At 42.6% G+C, this 20,028-nt stretch overlaps 1 protein-coding gene across 2 annotated transcripts in view; it reads right to left on the bottom strand.

The window, feature by feature from the left end:
- Positions 1-251: 251 nt before the first annotated feature.
- The window catches only part of LOC126236241 (uncharacterized), a 55,483-nt gene continuing 35,706 nt past the window's right edge, over positions 252-20,028 (bottom strand). The window contains exons 2-4 of one of the 2 annotated variants that reach the window (XM_049945395.1): positions 18,909-19,109; positions 8,197-8,426; positions 252-770 (exon numbers count right to left, since the gene is read on the bottom strand). In XM_049945395.1, the coding sequence (XP_049801352.1) occupies positions 600-770; positions 8,197-8,426; positions 18,909-19,107 (600 nt within the window). In that variant the 5' untranslated portion in view covers positions 19,108-19,109 and the 3' untranslated portion in view covers positions 252-599. The remainder of the gene's footprint in view (positions 771-8,196; positions 8,427-18,908; positions 19,110-20,028) is intronic. The other variant, XM_049945387.1, reaches the window with a different exon arrangement.

The raw sequence follows: 20,028 nt of genomic DNA on the forward strand, positions 1-20,028 counted from the left end.
AACATTCCGTTCACTTTAGTAACTGTAATACGTGATTTGATTCTTCCGTCGATGTTTGATAAAAAATCATATTTTTAAATCGAAAATACAGAAATGTAGATTTTCTACAGTGTTAATTTATTACAGTAACCAGTTTGCGGCATAAACGTCATACTCAGATAATAAATGGTTGACTGATGATCTTCTAGGCAGAAATCAGTTAAGTAAATAATATTGTAGAATATCCACATATATTGTGATTTTTGGTATAAATAACTTTACTGTATACAATATCAAACATTTAACTTGTACAAAAATACGACGTTTATCACCTAGTCATATAAAGCAGAAAAAAATGCAGCTGCTTCATACTACAGACCTTGCAATCAGTACTATGGCATTAAAAAGTATGAACTACCACAACCAAAAATATCAGAACAAATATTCTCAATGTCTTATCATATATGAACACAGTTGTTGTCTATGTGATGGCAACATTATGAAAACTTTTTATGTAGGCTCGAAATCGTTTCTCATGTATCTGTGTCCTGTGTTCTACATGCTACCATGTAACACAGGTATCACTAATAAAAAAGCTTCATAAACCGTGTTTCTGTGGTTCAGAAGGGACAGCATAGGCCCCAAGGATCCTGTATTTCGAAGCAAACGTTGAAAGGAAAGCAGATTGTTATCTTGGCATTGACTTTCACGACTTTGTAGTAGGTAACGTTTGACCTCGCTTGCACCCAGCGGTTTAGGATGGACTGAAATGTCTTCGACAACGAAATGCTCTGTAAGCACAAAAAAGAAAAATACCAAAAGTTAAGAAATATACAGTAGTGTTAACGAGACATTATAATGCTAATACAAATGGAGCAGTACTAGTAAGATATTTACTACAATAGGACATAAATGACTTGGAAATCACAAGTATTTTTTTTTAAATGGAGAAAACTGATTTGAAGCCTAGACTAAATATGTTTATTTCAACACGGGGCAGCTGCGTTACCTTCACTTGTCAGTACACTCACTGACAAGGGGAGTCCACCACGTTAGGAACGCGGATTTACTGCAAACTTCGTACACTCGTAGTAATCCAAGAGGACAACCCACTGACCGAACACGCTGAGCTACCGCGCCGGCACCACTCAGCTGCAGCCACTTTATGGTTAAAATGGCCGCGCACAGATATATATTTGACGACCGAAATTATCTTGCGATTTTCTCAGTAACGCTTGAGAAGCACGCGCTACTGCTTACACATTTTGTTGTACTCATGGAGTACTACGAGTGTACGAAGTTTGCAGTAAATCCGCGTTCCAAACGTGGTGGACTCCCCTTGTGAGTGCGATTGAGAACTATCATAAATCAGTGAATAAAATGTACCAGTACAACGCGAGAACCGAAAGGCGGGAGAAAAACCAACTCAACAGACATTTCGCATCAGGTACCTCCATGAGACGCTATTGTTGCTACTGAGGGATCTCATGTTTGTTATTGGTCTGTAGGTACAACAATAGTGCATAATGGATGAGCCAAAATTCTGCCTAGAAAGCACAAAATTTTGTTAACTTGTGGCACACAGACCTACTTCTGTATCCGTATTCTGCTAACCACTGCGAAGTGTCTGGCAGAGGATACACTGCATACTATCTTCTCGTTCCATTGACGTATGAAGCGCGGGCTCAGCGACCGCTTAAATGACAATGTGCCCTTCGTAATTTGTCTAATCTTATATTCACCATCGCAATGGGAGCGATAAGTATGAAGGTGTAGTATATTCCCAGATACTTTGTTTAGTACTGGATCTTAAAACTTTGTAATTACTTTTTATAGTGATAACTGAAACCTGTCTTCAGCATGTCGGTACGTTCTCCCCTGAGTCAAACATACCTGTGATCATCCGTGGTATCCTTCCCTGTATACGTTCAATATCGCCTGTTACTCTTATGTGTGTGGGTCTCAGACAGTTGAGCAGCATTCTAAGATGGGTCGCGCGAGTGTTTTGTAAGCACTTTCCTTTGTAGGCTGACGACATATGCCCAGTCTGCTTCCAATGAACCAAAGTCTGCCGTCTGCTGTACCAATGACTGAGCCTGCATGACCATTCCAATTAACACCTCCACAAACTGTTAAACCTTGGAATTTGTATGAATTGTGGGATTCCAATCATGACTCATTAATATCATAGTGAAATTGTGATACATCCCAAAATACAAGGATTTTAAGCAGACTACATTCAGACGTTTGAGATTTCATTCTGTGAAGGTGGAATAGGAGTTGGGTGGTATGCTGCACAATGTGGGGTGAGACCAGCGGTCGCTTTCATATTTGCATCGGTGGTACTGCAGCGGTGGAGAGCCTTACAGTCTCAGGCAATTTAATAACGTCAATGTGGCAACCCATTCTTAACCATTCTGCAGCTTAGTGTAAATATGATTGTGAGTGTGGATTTTCTAAATTACTATTTGTGTAAACCTGAGTTGGATGCATTACAGCAGAAGCTACAGGTAGATGAAACACATGCGGTTGTGCCTTTCGTAGCGCAAAAGATCAGTGTTCGGGTACCTCAAAAGTTCATTGCTTGGATGAGTTGTATGGCAAACAAGGAGAGACAGTACTTCACGTACTGTAGAGACAGAGAGCGGGAGCACCAGCGAAAATAAGTGGTCCTCCAATAGAGGATCAAAACCCAGTTAGGGACCAAATAGTTGAGAGAATTCTCGGGTTGAATATGTTGTCCAAGCGTTGACTGTTTCCTCGCTGTTGGAAACTTCACAGCTGTGGTCATTTGAGCCGTGTAGGACAGTTATTCTTTTCCTTGTTCTACTCTGTTCCTTGTTCTGTTCTCTTCCTACGTCAACGAAACGAAGAGTTTTGATTTTTGAGGTTTAGGTATTGAATGTATTTTGGTGGTGGGATGTGATTAAGTTTAAATATTGGTTTTAGATTAATTTTCATGTATTAAAGATGTAAACATGCAGGGCCATAGAAAGAAGTGATCGTTGGTTGTACGTTGAAAAGTGGATTGGAAAACTAAGAGGTAAGAACGAAAGATCATTGACCGATCTAGTAAAAAAGTTGAGAGATAATTTTCAGTTTTTACTGAAAAAGAGGAAAGAAACTGAGAATGAGACAGAATGTTATAAGTAAAAATACAATGAGTATTCGATAGTATAAAGCTACCATCATTGATTAGTTTTGTAAATGCTAAATATAGCGCGTGTAGTATAGGAAAACGGAGTACGTAGCCGTGAGCGCTAGTGATATAGTAGTGGTTAATTTTTTGTATGCACATTAATGGACTAAGCAACTGTTAGTGCTAGTGATGTAGTTTATTAATGTTAAAATTATGAATGTTCTGAAGCAGGGTTAAGCATTAACGCAGCAACTAATCACGTTTTATTCTTAGTTTTAAAATTCAATGGACTGAGCAGCAATGCGTGCCAGTATAGAATCAAAAATCTTCATAAACATACACTTAATGTTTAAAATAAGGTGAAAATGGCAACCTAGAAGGCATGGCATTAGTTAATTCAAGATATAGAGTCCAAAATTTTGAAATACCCAGGTCTGATCGTTATATTTGTTGTCATTTTCAAGAAGCTTGTAAGAAGGATGGAAAGATTCCCCAGTTTCGGCATTATGGGAAAATATAATCATATCATGGAATTTATTTAAGAGATCGTCATTTTTTCTGTTTTCCGTCTTTCCCTTAGCTGCTCTAAATTCGTAGAAGTATGTACCATCTATGCAACTAAATGAAGGCAGTTTTTTTATTGCCATACGCGTTTCGCTTCTTTTATTTGGGAAGCATCATCAGTGACGTGAAAAACATTTTTCTTTTATACATGCATCAAACGTATTATTTGGTAGATATAATATGCTGCTATATTACGTTTTTTCGTATTTTTCTATTGCGTTTTAGGTTAGAAGCAGCTTTTGTAGTACAAGTTCCGTACTGTGAACGTATAATACCGAACGATACGTTCACAGTACGGAGCTTGTGCTTCTAACCTAAAAAAAAAAACACGATAAAAACACTACAAAATGTAATATAGCAGCATATTATATCTACCACATAATACGTTTATTGTATGTATAAAAGGAAACATGTATTTCAGGCGACTGATGATGCTTCCCAAATAAAAGAAGCGAAACGCGTATGGCAATAAACAAAGTGCCTTCATTTAGTTCCATAGACAGTACATACCTCCACGGGCATATTTAAGAGAATGTGGAACGGGTATAGGCCACATCGGATTATTGTCACGTGAATACGTAAGTGATGGTATTAGGGCTCTCTTGTGTAGACAAGTTCTCGGGTTTGAAAACCTGGGCCACAGTTGAGTACCAGACAAGGCAGGTAAGAGATCAGAGCCGAAGTATGCGAAGGCACGATCGCACAGATGTGTCGGGCAGAATACCCACTTGTTCCCCTACCAATCGTCTGGTGTTACCGCAAAAGGAAGAAAGACAAGTGGAACGCCTGTAGTCCGCCCCACAACAGTCTCTAAATACAACGACTATCGCCGAAGAGGATAAAACATGTGGTGCGTGTGTCACAACAGCGACGGGGTCTGAAAAAGTGAGATTCCTGTGAAATAAGGTATAAGGAGTAGTACTCATAAAAAGTGTGTATAATGTTGTATATTTTATTTGTTTTTGTTTCTTACAACTACTTAAGACCTCTGCATGTTATTTGGATGTTAAAGTCATAGTAACAGGATAAGTGTGATTTTATATGGCCGTAGCGGTGAGGGATACTTGAAAATTCAATAGTAATAGCAAATGCAAACTCAACAAGTATTGAAAGAGTTGCTTTAAGAGTAAGATTTTGGTGGTTGCGTTAAAGACGTAAGTTTGAACAGAAAGTTGTGACTATTCTTGATATGTAAAACTCCTGGAGCTGTAAAAAGGGATGGAGTTGGGGTGAGACGTGGCAAGGCTATGTTATCTCATTGGTAACACTCTTTTCCGAACGACAGTATTACGTAATTTAGTAAGTAGAGTGAGAGAATACGTTGTGGTAAACATTTTCTAAATACGTGTTTTACTCAAATCAAAACTGATTGGTTCCGGTTGTATCTAAATCCACCAGCTGGATCCAGTTACGTGAATTTTAATTAAATAGCAGGCGATATCAGAATTCGGGGTGGTGTTCGGCAGACATATTCCGCCATCGTGAAGCTGGTTGGTGCAGCGTACTTGAGAAGGATGCAACTCATCCAAATGGTGTGATAGCGCTGGGCCGTAACGGGACAAAAGCGAACAATTTGGAATGTTCTGGAAGCTTCATGCAGAGAACTGCCGTAACAAGAACTCAAAGTAAGGGAAGATACACCTTTGCTTGAATGAACTCATACCTATGACACTGAAGGATGAGAGAAGAAAAGTGGTCCTGTCGAAAAAATATGTTTGAGGGGAGGTAGAGATACTACAAAACTATTAGAAGAGGGATTCCGGGAGAGTAAACACGGGATGAACAAATGTGGAACATTAAAATATCAAAATATGAGAATTGTGCTGGCGTCACAGCCCCTTGTCAGAGGCAGATCACGACGGGTATTGACTGAGGGGAGACCTGCAGCTGATGGCAGCTCAGCTTCAGTGGCGCAGCAAGCTTTTTCGCAGTTCAACTATTGTTCGCAGAGTATAAATATGTACCGTTACTTAGGAAGTCACTTTAAGTGCTGTTTACAAGTTTTACTTTTGATTGTGACAATAACAATAGATTTATTCTTGGTTAGATGAGATGAACAAAGCTTATGCCATTGTGTTACCTCATCCCTCACATTGGTACTGGTAAGTAGAACGACACTTCTCATCTCACGGTGTACTTGTGCAGTGGTGTAGCAGGTAATCGCAGATGGTCTCCTTGGTCGCGATCGCGAGTGCAATTTTTATAGAAGCAGGATTCTTCCCTGTTTCGATCCTAAGCAATGTAGAACAATCTTGATGTTTGTAAAGTCCCATTTTGCTGTAGTTTATTTTATCTGATATTCCGCTAGGATTGCTAGTTAGTCAAATTTACGTGACACGAAGATTACTTGAAATTCGTGGTTTCAGTGCAGGCTCTGTGAATTCTGGTGCGTGACATACAAAGTATTTATCTTTGATTTAAAACTTTCACTGTTGTATACCAACATAAATAGAGGCCACCGGGCCTCACGATATAGGGTGAGATTCGGATGGGTGATTTGTTTCCTTGCCGATGGGACTGGTGACACCCCGGAGAAGCAGAATACTAGACAGTAGTTTGTGTGTTCACGGAGAAACAATATTTCCGGAAACTAGTTATTTTGTTTCTTTTTGTCAGTTCATTATTAAAGTTTGTAACTAGGAGACTAATAAACAGTTCTTTATGAAAGTCGGAACCATTTTCCCTTCGGCAGTTTGTTTTTATCAGACGCATTGGGCCAATGAACTTATATCATAGTCTCTCTTCTACACTCATGCCCATAAATTAAGGAAAATGCTAATACATGGTGAAACAAGCTCTGGTGGGCGGTCTGCGGGTTTAAATCACCTCGGGGTATGACCATGTGGTGCATTTGACCTGCGGTCGTCGCACGGTGGCGCTGGCAGCAGTCCACATACGCAGAGGTGTGTTGGTGCATGTCAGAGTATTGTGCAGCGAGTAAGTGTGTAGACGTTTTCAGACGTGTTAATGGTGACTGTGTGTTGAAAATGGCTCAAAGAACACCTATTGATGACGTTATGAGGGGTATAATTCTAGGGCGACTGGAGGCTGGTCAAACACAGCAGGTCGTAGCACGGGCCCTCCGTGTACCACAAAGTGTAATCTCAAGATTATGGCAACGATTCCATCAGACAGGAAACGTGTCCAGGCGCTACAATATGGGACGTCCACAGTGTACAACACCACAAGAAAACCGATATCTCACCATCAGTGACCGCAGACGGCCACAGAGTACTGCAGGTAGCCTTGCTCGGGATCTTACTGCAGCCACTGGAACAGTTCTGTACAGACACACAGTCTACAGATGACTGAACAGACATGGTTTATTCGCCCGGAGACCTGCAAGGTGCATTCCACTGACCCCTGGTCACAGGAGAGCCCGTAAAGCCTGGAGTCAAGAACACAGGTTATGTTCAAGGACAAGTACAGGAATAGTCTGAACAGTGATTCTCGCCAGGTTTTCATCTGGCGTGAACCAGGAACCAGATACCAACCCCTTAATGTCCTTGAAAGGGACCTGTATAGAGGTCGTGGTTTGATGGTGTGGGTTGGGGTTATGATTGGTGCACGTACACCCGTGCATGTCTTTGACAGAGGAACTGTAACAGGTCAGGTGTATCGGGTCGTCATTTTTCCCCAGTATGTCCGCCTTTTCAGGGGTGCAGTGGGTCCCACCTTCCTCCTGATGGATGGCAACGCACGGCCCCACCGAGCTGCCATCGTGGAGGAGTACCTTGAAACAGAAGATATCAGGCGAATGGAATGGCCTGCCTGTTCTCCAGACCTAATCCCCATCGAGCACGTCTGGGATGCTCTCGGTCGACGTATCGCTGCACGTCTTCAAACCCCTACGACACTTCAGGTGCCCCGACAGGCACTGGTGCAAGAATGGGAGGCTATACCCCAGCAGCTGCTCGACCACCTGATCCAGAGTATGTCAACCCGTTGTGTGGTCTGTGTACGTGTGCATGGCAATCATATCCCATATTAATGTCGGAGTACATACACAGGAAACAGTGGCGTTTTGCAGCACATGTCTTTCGGGACGGTTTTCTCAACTTATCACCAATACCGTGGACTTACAGACCTGCGTCGTGTGTGTTCCCTGTGTGCCTATGCTATTAGCGCCAGTTTTGTGTAGAGCCACGTTGTGTGGCACCACATTCTGCAATTATCCTTAATTTATGAGTATGAGTGTAATTCAGGTGTGCATACAAAACTAATGCGAGCTCGGCGTCACAACGAATTCTCCAGGTGGTTCAGGTAGGGTTTAACAGGTTCTGACAGCACAGATACGCATTGATCGAGTCATCACGAGCTGGTAATAGGCGTCCGGTGTCACTAGTCCGTCAGTTTAAGGCTGTATTAGTTCTTTCTAGAAAGACGAGGTATGTTGTCTTGTTTTCCTTTTCACCTGTCCGTTAAACTACGCTATGCTCAGATACTGGTGGATATGGCGAATTCTGTTACAGTGGCGACCGTTCTCCAGCCGGAAGACTCGGGCTCGCGCTCACCTTGGCGACGCTGGTGGTGGCGCTGTAGGGCTGTAGCGCGAGCGCGCGGTGCAGCGGCGTGGTGGCGGGCGTCTCCTCGCCGCTCTCCGTGTCGCTGTAGTCTGAGGCGTCCCCCTGCCGCGTCACGATGCGCGCCGTCGCCTCCTCCGTGACGTCACCGACCTCCGCCTCCTGCTCCGCCAGCCGCTGCAGCGCTGCCGCCAGCTCGTACGCCATCAAAGCCACTCGCTCTGCGCACACCACACAGCTACTCAGGTCTAATGGTGCACGACGCTGCTTTACGTAACAGAAAAACGTACTTCTGGCACAGTCAACCGTCCACAGACACACATGTCAGAGGAATCGGAGGCGGCGGCAGATAACCAGAGCATCATTTTGCCCTCGGGGAAACTGCCTCTAGACAAGGCAAGAATCAGCAGTGATCAAGCAAAACAGAAGTCAATAAAAACCACGGCATTAAAGTCATACAACGTATGTTCACAGCGAATGTGGTCTCTAAGGGAAAAAGTATCACGATGATTTCTCCATTTGCAAAAAATTGTTGTTGTCTGGGAGGTGACTGCCGAGGGGGTATGAGACTAAACGTTGAATGAAAGATTAACACGTTACGAGCTGCAGCGTAAAATGTGACAAGTTCTAACAGATAAAAAAAGCTAGAAAACCTGAGAAGGAAAATGCAGATGATCAAGCTATAGCCGTCACATTAGAAGATACCAGCTGTACTTCGAAATCAGATATTCCATACATAGACTCAGATCATAATTTAGTACTGATGAAGAGTAGGCTGAAGTTCGTTTAAGAGAAGAGTCAGGAAAAATCAACATGGAAAGATATAAGACACAAATGTAATAAGAAATGATGAAATAATTCTCTGACACTGCAGATACAGTAGGTGAATACCAAAGTTGACAGTTCAGTTCAATAGGAATAGACATCTCTTAAAAGAATAATCACCGAAGTCAAACAGACGACTATAGATATAAGGATGGTAATTGCGAAGAAACTTTGCTTAACAGAAGAAATACTTCAATTGATACACGAAAGAAGGATGCATAAAAATGAGCTATAGCAACGTAACTCACTTATGAACGAAGCAAATAGGAAGTCACAAAATCTAAGGCAAAGTGTCCACAGGAAAAATGGGAAAAATCTAAAAAGGAATGGTCGCCGGAAGTAGTGATCCAGCATAAAGAAAAGTCAAAACAACCTTCGGTGAAATTAAAAGGAAAAGCCTAAAAATGAAGATTTGATGAGGAATTCCGCTGTTAAACGTAGAGGAAAGAGCGACTAGGTGGAAACAATGCACTGAACGACGCTACTAAAGGAAGTAACTGTTTCCTCATATGATTGAAGAAATGTAACTTGATATGGAAGACATAGAGGACCAAGTATTGCAGACAGCGTTTGACATGGCGTTAGAAGACTTGAGATCAAATCAGGCAACAGTCAAGCCGGCCGTTGTGGCCGAGCGGTTCTAGGCGCTTCAGTCTGGAACCGCGCGACCGCTACGGTCGCAGGTTCGAATCCTACCTCGGGCGCGGATGTGTATGATGTTCTTAGGTTAGTTAGGTTTAAGTAGTTCTAAGTTCTAGGGGACTGATGACCTCAGATGTTAAGTCCCATAGTGTTCAGAGCCATTTGAACCATTTGAAGGCAAAAATGAGTAACATTCCTTTGCAATTTCTAAAATCATTGGGAAAACTGAAACCTAAGGACTATTCAAGCTGTTGTATAGAAATGTGAGACTGAAGACACCGTAATAGAAAAATAACTGAGGATGTTTTATGTGAAAACCAATTTCACTTTAGAAAAGCTGAAGGCACCAGAAGGACAGTTCTGAAGCAGCGCGTGATAATAGAAGCAAGATTTGAAAAATTCAAGATCTGTAGACATAGGAAAATCGTTCGATAATGTAAAATGGTGCATAATTTTCGAAATTCTCAGAACAACAGGTGTAAGCTGTAGAGAAACACGGGTAATATACAATATGTGCAAGAAGCAAGAGTAAAGAATAAGAATGAGTGATCAAAACGAAGTGATCGTATTAAAAAGCGTGTAAGATGTATCAGTCTTTCGCCTCTGCTGTTCAAATTGTAAGTCGAAGAAGCAATGACGGAATGAAAAGAAATGTTCATGAGTGGAATAGATATTACGATGAAGATAAGCTGCAAACCACTGTCCACAGGGTGAACTTACTATACTAAGAATATAAAATAAACATCTATACTGGTAATACAAAAGTAATGGCATTTATAAACGTCGAATACATAAGACCAAAAATTCCCATTTGTGACAAAATGGTAGACAAAGTAAAAAGTTGCAAGTATCCTGAAAATGAAATAAATTTTCTAGAAGATCAAGACGTAGCTAAAAAACTGTAATATTCCAATACACGTGAGCCACTGTTAACAGAAATTTAAAAAATATAGTGAGAAATGAAACTAAAGCTAAATTTTATAAAATTATGGCAGTTGCTGTACTTTTCGACAGGAACAACACTCGATAAATAAACAAAGATGATTTTAAAAAGAGTTAAATGTTGGGACAATAAATATAATACGTTAACATAAGATTTAACTGAAGGACGATGTGGAAAAACTGTCACAGCGGCGATTAGCACCACAAGCCATGTAATACATGAGCCAAACCGTTAAGACCACCAGCTTAACAGAATGCTGTTGCACCAGTGGAACGCAATACTGCAGCGATATCAGCGTGACATGGATTTGAAAAGTGCTTGGTAGGGTTCTGGAGGTATGTGGCTCCAAATGTTCATCCACACAACATTCAAGTCACATTTACAACACAAAACAAAACGTAACATAACACAAACATGCACACACAGATAAACGCACACAATCAGGCATAGCACAAACTTTAAGAGACTTCCAAAAAAGTATAAAGTGAACACATAAATGTCTGCCTCAAATACAGTTATACTATACAGTTACTAATTGCTTACACACGATTTGTCGATTTTCTTACATAGCATCTTCATCAAAATTCTTTCGCGCGGATTTTATCTGCTACCGATGACTATAGAAAGGGCAGACGATGTTTGTTAAAGGTATCACGGTCCCGTCCCTTCAAATGCATATGAAATATATCGATTTCTGGCATGCTGCCTCACCCTCCCCCAAACCCCATCCCCCAGCACTTGTTTTGCCTTTGGCAAAACTTTCTGGGTGCAAAGTTAATGCTTAGGTAGGGAGGGCAGTCATAGAGGTTAACTCATCATCTCCAAGAACTCAAGTTGTGACTACAGAACTAGTTGATCGTTGTTTGTCGCTATCCACATGTTCACCCTTTCATGCAACAATTTTAATCTACTATGGAAAACCTGGTAGAGACCTAAGCCAGAGAAATCTGCATTTTGTTTGTCCAGGAAAAGTTACACCACGAAAATACCTCGTCCTCATTCTAGAAATGACTGCCAAGCAATGGTTTCTCCATCCGAGGGTGTTGGAGAATAAGAAGTTAGAGACCAAATTTGATATCTCAAAGACGCATCATGTATGATTATCTCATGTGCAGTATGAGCAGGAATGGGTTTTCAGGAAGCAAAAAGACGCCATTGATTAGCTTTATGTGATATGTCGTCTCTACACCCTTCCCTACTCTCCTATATCAGTAGCATGTTCTTGTGATGGTTTGACCCTTACAAGTATAAATTGTTAGTTTGTCATTAGACATTTGGCATCACTTTGCCATATGATGGATCTTTGCCTTTTCCAGCGGTAGTGAATGCGGTTGTTCCCGATGTATGCTTTGGTACCTTATCTCGGAGACGCGGTGATTCACGATGCACACAGGTGCAGTGGTTAAGTGGTTAAAGAAGTCATCTGGATCTGCCTGGCACAGTTGCAATATTTCAGCCACTGCCCTGTTCGAATGAGTGTGACCAGTTATGGAATCCATCAGAACGCCACCCTTGCCATATATTGTGCAACATTTCGAAAATTGATACATGACTGATTTTCATTTCCACTATGGCCTCCATAGGAGTACAAGTGATATTCTCCACACAAAGTGACTTCGGCCGCTGGTTTGCTATACACGAGGGCAGAAGCAAATACACAACGACATCACTTCCCCCTCTCCTCCCTCCCCTCTCTCTCCTGCCTCTCCATTCCCTCTCATACCCCTAACACCCCCCCCCCTATAACCCTTTTCCTGCCCCATTCAACTTAGCCACATCCCACCCGTCTTGTCCCAAGCCACGCCATTTTCTTGGAAACGAGCCAATCACAGGGCTTAGAAGCCAACATACATGCACACACTTAAATCTCCCAATCACAGCCCAGAATTTTACCGCCATTAAAAATGAAACAGTCAATCAGTACGCACCTCAGAGCCACGACCTTGTTCTCTGTACCCAAAGTGGCGCCAAAACCCGACTGTAGTTCACTTTAAAGAAAGCAAAATCTCTACATATTCGCGGGGTAGCCGCATGGTCTAGGCGCCTTGTCACGGTTCGCATGGCTCCCCCCCCCCCCCCCCCCGTCGGAGGTTCGAGTCCTCCCTCGGGCAGGGGTGTGTGTGTGTCGTACTTAGCGTAAGCTAGTTTAGGTTATATTAAGTATAGCGTAAGCGTAGGCACCGATGACCTTAGCATATTGGTCCCATAGGAACTTACCACAAATTTCCAATTTTTACGCTACATATTGTTTACCAAATTCCTTCAGGATTTGTTTCATAATAGTGTAAAATACATCACCCTCACTTATTGTCACTACTGATCTAACTTACAGGTTAATCCACTCCTGGTGACAAGCGTAGTTCAATCTTTGCACCAAAAGTGAAATAGCACTTTAAAGAAAGGAACTATTGTTTGCATTATTTACCAAAAATAATACAGATCTGTTCTATGCCAAAATACAAGAGGTGTGGTTCAATCTTTGTATCCACTTGATCCAAGGCACAATGGAGTCTCAAATTTAGTACCACAATGTTACTTCCATGTGTAAATAGTCTGTATTATTTGCTCAAAAGTTCTCTTTGTTTGGCTAAAACCATTACACCAGCTGCAAGAGTCCAATGTTCAAGATTCAGCATATGTGGTGATTGAAACCTGCCTCCCCAGTACTTGAATGTGCACAACACCAGACACAGCACTTGTCTACAACCAGTACAGGACCTCTTCCAGAAGCTTCCAGGAATTTTTACTTTGCCTATTGTTTCGTGCATGGTAATATGGTTAAAAAATTCCACATCCTCTTGGGTTTACGTTGCCAACTCTTTCCCATATCTAGTGGAATCTGCTAAATAAACTTTACATTTACTACCTTATCAAACGAATGGTTATTAAATACCTTATTCTATCGGTTTTAAACTCTGCAAATGGCTTTTTTATGCCAGATGCACAATCCCGAGACCACCACATTTAGATACAATGAATAATTCTTTTTAAGCAGACCCAAAAGGGCTGCAGATTTAGGAACAGACTTTTCGTATATTTCCTAATATAGTAAACTAGCTTCGATTTACTGTGTGTACTTCAACATATGGACATTTTTAATGCTATTTATAGGACATGCTGATATCTTATATCCTCCAGTTAAATCAACAGTTTTTCATACACTGTATTTAACGTATTTACAAATCATACTTGTACAACTCCAATAGCTTGTTTTTTCTCCAGTAGCAGTTTATACTGATGAGCCAAAACATTATGACCACCTGTTTAAAGCTTGTTTGGCCGTCCTTGGAACGAAATACTTCACTGATTCTGTGTATGAGGGATCCGACAGTTTGTTTCTAGCATTTTGAAGGTATGTGACAGATGTAATTCGCGTAAATAACGGGCCATCAGGGAAGACATCAAGCATGAAGGGATGCGGTTATTAGGACTTGTCAGCGTGTCTTAGATTACTACCTCAAGTCCCACACAAGCGCAGGGGAATATCTCCTATTGCAGAATGCGGCCCACACCAGCCTCCGTCCGTAGAATGCTGCACGTTTCGAGCCGCCGTTCACCTCGATGACGGCTTTTGTAGAGACGACCATCGACCTCGTGTATCAAAAATATGATCCTTTGCCCACTGCAATCGTAATTGACTGTGTCGTTGGGTCGACACGTGAGCACGTAAGAGCGGTCTGCAGCGGAGCTCCATATTCAACAATGTACGATGGACGTTATGCTCTGAAACACTTGTGCGTGCACCAGCATTGTGCTCTTTCGGCAGAAATGCCACAGATCACCACCTATCCTACTTTACAGAGCAGACAAGCCTCCGAACCCCCCGTTCTGTGAATATTCGAGAATATCCAACAATTTAGCTCCTAGTTGTAGTTTTGTTGTCCTTCTACTTCTTTCTGTAGTTACTCACGACCAGCTTCGCCGTTTTCGAGATACTCGTTCACAGGCGTTGCGTAATAATAATTTGCCCTTGTTCAGCGTCTCTTATCTCAATGTATTTCCAACTTTGCAGTCCATATCTTCGCTAGGGTGATCCCCCGTCCGTGTCTGCTCCGCTTGCACAATTTTGTTACGGTGTCACGAGCCCGCAAGGCCACCAAGCGGCATCCAACTCCGCGTTGGGCAGTGGTCATAACGTTTTGATCAGTGTATATTCTTCCTTCATGACAGTTTTTTTCGCCAAACGCATCAGACTGCATTTTTTTTATTTCAACCTCTGCCATTTTCAGTTTTATTTGTGCACTTGAAAGAGTAATTTCTGTAATAAGGCATGCTTTAATTGTGTTTGATAAATTGCTTCTTTTTTCTCGAGATCTGTGGAATACCACTACTCATTGTAACCAGTCCTAATCTGCAGTATCTGTACACCTCTTAACAGTAGCTGAGGAACAGGGGCATTGTCGTACAGGATGTGATGGAGGGCATGAAACACAGTACACATGTAACAGAGGGATGTGGAATATTTGTAACGCAAAGTGGTACATATTTCATCACATGGAAAGCGAATAACGCTCATGTTTGACACAGGCCGGACTTCTAACATAAAGCTCGACATCGGATTCTCATTACGTTGTAGGCCCTTCTCGGGCACTAAAGCACATTCTGCACCTGTTGCTCATGCTGGCTACACAACTGTTGAGGAGTCGTTGGGAGACACTGTCCTAATCATCTCTTAAGGCGGTTTGCAGTTTTTGCACGGTTCGGGGTGGGAGTGTTCGTTGAGAAACACGTTGCCAAGAATATCTCAGGCATGCTCTTTAGTGATTAGGACTGGGGAGTACGCAGCCCGTTCCATACGTTCATACGTTCAATATCTTCACATTCCTCCATGATCGATACGTTAGCAGTCCTCTGTGGGCAGGCACTGTCCGATAAACAGAAAATTCGGAACCTACCGCACCCTTAAACTCACGGATATGATCCAGAACACTCTCCCTGCAATACCGCTGTGCTTTAACGGTACCTCGAGCAGAGATATGCGGTAGTATTCCGCCATTGCGCGTGATGCCTGCCTACACCATAACGCCTAGGCCGTACCGATGACATTCATGAGCATTCTGTGGTGTGTAACGTGTTTCACTCTATCTCCACTCTTCACTAGTCAGAGTAAAGCAGGACTCGTCGGAGGACATCACTCTAGACGGCTGTTGCTGACCCCAACCAACGTGATCCCCACGCCAACGGACTCATTCTCGTCGACGGCGTGATTGAAGTGGTTTTCACTTAACAGGCTTCAAAGTACACAAATGAGCCTCTTTTAATCGCCGCGAAATGGTTCTGACAGTGACACATGTACTGGAAGCGGCTTCAAGGTCTGCAGCAGTCTGCCTAGAAGTGAGACGTCCGTTCGTTTTCGCCACTAGGGCTACTTATCCTCTTGCGGTGCAGTGGTCCATCTACAATCACCGGCGTGATTTCACATACCATTTCTACCTTCAGCGCTCTTTTATAACCACGAGGTGGCACTCTTGGACACACCCATTATTGTGGCCACAGTAGTGACACCTTTTGTACAACTTCGAGCCGTGTAACTGCTCGTTCACGGTCGTAAGTACTCAGATCAGGTCTTGCAGCACAGAATATCGTACTAATCGGGTCCACAACAACCTTCGTCGAACACTGTACTGCGTGAATGCAGAGCATTAGTGCGCAGGTTTCGCTGCAGTTAACACAGCCCGTCCTCTGTATTTGCTTTCACTAGCATTGGATAGTGGATAGGTGTTATCTGATACAAAGTCTTACACAGGGTCAAACATAACATCCATTCTCTAATTGCAGATCGTAACTATGTTCTATAGCCAAGGAAGTTGTAAAAGTTTCTCACATTCCCATATCAGGAAACTTTACAAAATCGATAAGTTGATTACTGATATCTTTGTACTGTGCTTCTGATTTGGCAGATAAATTTCCTATATATCTTGGTTTTATAATTGGATCTCAACTACAATAAACTGTATTACCGTTGTTCACAATAATATTGCTATTTGAATTGTAGTTTTCTAGCACATTGAGGTTATGGTAGAATGCTAGTTAACTACACATTTTCGCTTTGTTAAAAATCCCAGCAGAATCTTGTATTTTATCCAGGTCTATGTGCTACCCCTCACATGCCACTCCTAGTTCGATATCAGATAATCTGTAGCACTGTGTTACATAGATTGATGTTTCTGTGCAGGAGAAACGGTAGTTTCGCCTTTGCCTTGACTCAGAGAGATGAACTTTGAGAATTTACCATGTAAAGAACTTTTAAATACGCCACACATTTTGTTATTTGGTATTACAGACCATCCTTTCTCTAATTGTTCTTGGCTGATCAGTAGTTCAAATGATATGAATGTATGGTGTCTGTTCTTTCGTAGATGTCCAAAAGAAGAGATACCACGCGGTACCCGCAGCTGTGATACATACTATGTAAACTGAAGATGGACGGGGGAGGAAGTAAAGTAAAGGGAAGGATTTATTGATGTCAGCCGCCCTCGGACTTACGCGGAATCAGCGTCTACGAGTGAAAAATGTGTGCTAGAATGGGATTCGAACCCGGGCCCTCCTTCTTACTCAGCAGTTGCGTTAACCCCTGTCTCATCTGAACACAGAGTTTATCGCAGTTGTGTTGCCAAGCCACGCCCCCACACAGCACCACCAATCCGCCCTCCCTCTCCATGCCCTCTGCACAAGCTACTTTGAGATTCCCACAGGATGTCGAACGTAATTACGCATTTGTATTGAAGGTGGTGGATTCATTTTCCATCAAAATGAGTTACCTATAGGTGGGAAAATGGGCCGGTTGAGAGGCGTGCAGAGATAGTCCGAGCAATTGTGATAGAACACGGTGTCCAAATGGAGCACTAGTTAACGTAACTGCCTAGTAAGCAGGAGATTCGAATTCTGAATCCAAGTCCTGATGCAATTGACAGCAATAGTTCCTTCCCTTTCCTTCATTTCTCCACCCTCGTCCTTCAGTTTACGTAAAACTAGTACAAAGCTGCCCCTCTGAAGGAACCTGATACATGTAAGGTCCGCATATCCGTAAAATGAGAAATAAGACAAGAGCGAAATTGAACTGATCAACAAATCTCGACTTGTCTGAGGCCTTGCTGACTAAATATACGTACACATCTTAGTACTGTCCCCTTGACATCAAACACATGCAGTGAACAGGAAAGAGAGAGGGGTCAGAATGTGCCCAAATTTGTGTGATATCAGGAGGACATTGTGGGACGCAGAGAACAAGCAGGCAGGCAGGGGTACATGCTGATTGGCAGTTTCGTTTTAATAGACAAGAAAATAATGGACCATGATTGGGAGATTTAAATTCATGTGTCTTGGTTTATCTCTCTCACGCCTATTTCCATGAATGTGGTGTGGCATAGGAGAGGTGAGGGGAGGGAATTGTAGGGGTAAAGGGATGTGATGTCGTCATGCCCCTGTATGCAGGCAACCCAAGGGCCAGAATTCCCATCACATCGCTACTCGCATCGGCTGATCACTTATTTCTGTTTTCGAGTACCGGGGCCTCCACTTCTCGACTGTCCATTCTTCGCAGAAAGATGGTCTGCCCCTTCGTTTTTCGTCATTCAGACTCTTTAACCAGACTGGGAGTGTTTGCAGCACCTACCCACTGTATCATAATGATGGTGCATTGTTGCTGTACACTTCCACTAACTCGGAATTCAGCATTATTCTCCTTAAAGTGCAGAGGACGAAGTACTGCATGATATTTTTGCTTTCAAAATGGACTGCGCTGTTTTGTGTGGGCTGCTCTAACGTCGTGCTACAGTACTGCAAGGCTAAGATTTCAATGTGTACCAGAACTGTAGTCATACATTTGCAAACAAGTAAATTTTTTTTATGTAACTTCGATTTTTCGAGTTGATAATTAGTACTTTATTCCTCGTATGAACATCAGAAGCATGAAAGTTTTAGCATCTTTCCCCTGAGTCTAAAGTGCTACCAAAATTTGGTAGTCCAACATTGCAGTTCTTAGGTACACGATTTATCGGCTCCACAGTTTATCGGCTCCGTGGGCTATGACGTTGTTCTTCTAACTTTTTCTCAGTTCTGTCGTCAAATACTAGTTGTGTGGTACATAAAGGTGACACAAATCATCAAAATAGCATATGTTTTACAAACAGTAGTTTTTAGAAGCGCATACTCAAATTTCTAAGATATAGCTTCACTTTTTCTGGAGTTACTTAAATTTGTTGTTGGTTTTCTTTAATCTGAAAATACGAACGTTTCCCTGATGTTTAGCAACAGATCTGTGCTTACACGACAGCCGGCATGACTGACTCACCTTTCTGGGTAAGAGACTCGAGCAGCCGGTCGCCAGCGCCTGCCGTGGTCGCCTCGGTGCTGGTGCTTGTGGGTTCCTCTGCTGACGTCACGGGCGCCGCAGCAGCAGGTGCAGCCACGGCCAGCAGTAACAGGAGCACCATCTGGAGGGCCCTGCACGTCGTGCGTGCAATTGGCGGCGGGTCAATGTCTCCACACATGGCTGTAACATTTACATAGGCACTGTGCAACTAAACACCCAACACTTCACACAAGCGACGCCCACTGACTATCATTAAAATTGCAACACCGTATAGGAAGGCGAATACAATTTTTGTACTTTGTTATACAGTATAGCAGGAAGAACAACGGATTATATCTGCAGTTGATTTGGGAGTATACAGAGTCCGAAATTTATACACGGTGTGACACCTCTGGTAGCAACAACTGCCCAAAAGGGGCTGAGCATCTAACTCTGCAATGACAGCTTCCATACACGAATATGTCCGTCGTAATGCTGTACACGGAACTAGGGCTCGTCTGAAAAGATGATGTGGTTTCATTCCCCGTCCAGTGTTGTCACCTCTGTACTGGCACGTCAAGGGAAGTATAATAATGACCGCTGTACTGACAATCGGTGGTGTTCCAGACGTCGTCACACTTCAGTTGCTGAAAACAAGCCCCTTATATTTAGATTAAAGTTCAGTCTTGATCACGTTATGTCTGTTTTAATGAGTAACCGGTTTCGGTTTTTTCTATAAAACCATCATCAGACCCATTGGCTCCTTTGGGTTGGTAGGTGGAGCTCTCCTGCTGCTGCACAGCAGCAGGAGAGCTCCACCTACCAACCCAAAGGAGCCAATGGGTCTGATGATGGTTTTATAGAAAAAACCGAAACCGGTTACTCATTAAAACAGACATAACGTGATCAAGACTGAACTTTAATCTAAATATAACAATTAATTGATCACTGTATTCCAAAAATGTTTATCAAAATTGTACAAGCCCCTTACCTCACTCAAGGTACGTTACGTCGATGTATACTCCTACGCATCTGAATGAACAAATAGCTCTGAGCTCTCGTGCGCTAGTAGAGTGGGGACGTTGACACCCTGCATGGAGTTGAGAATGAGCACCTGAGC

Source organism: Schistocerca nitens, chromosome 1, assembly GCF_023898315.1.
Source record: "Schistocerca nitens isolate TAMUIC-IGC-003100 chromosome 1, iqSchNite1.1, whole genome shotgun sequence".
NCBI classification, from domain to species: domain Eukaryota; kingdom Metazoa; phylum Arthropoda; class Insecta; order Orthoptera; family Acrididae; genus Schistocerca; species Schistocerca nitens.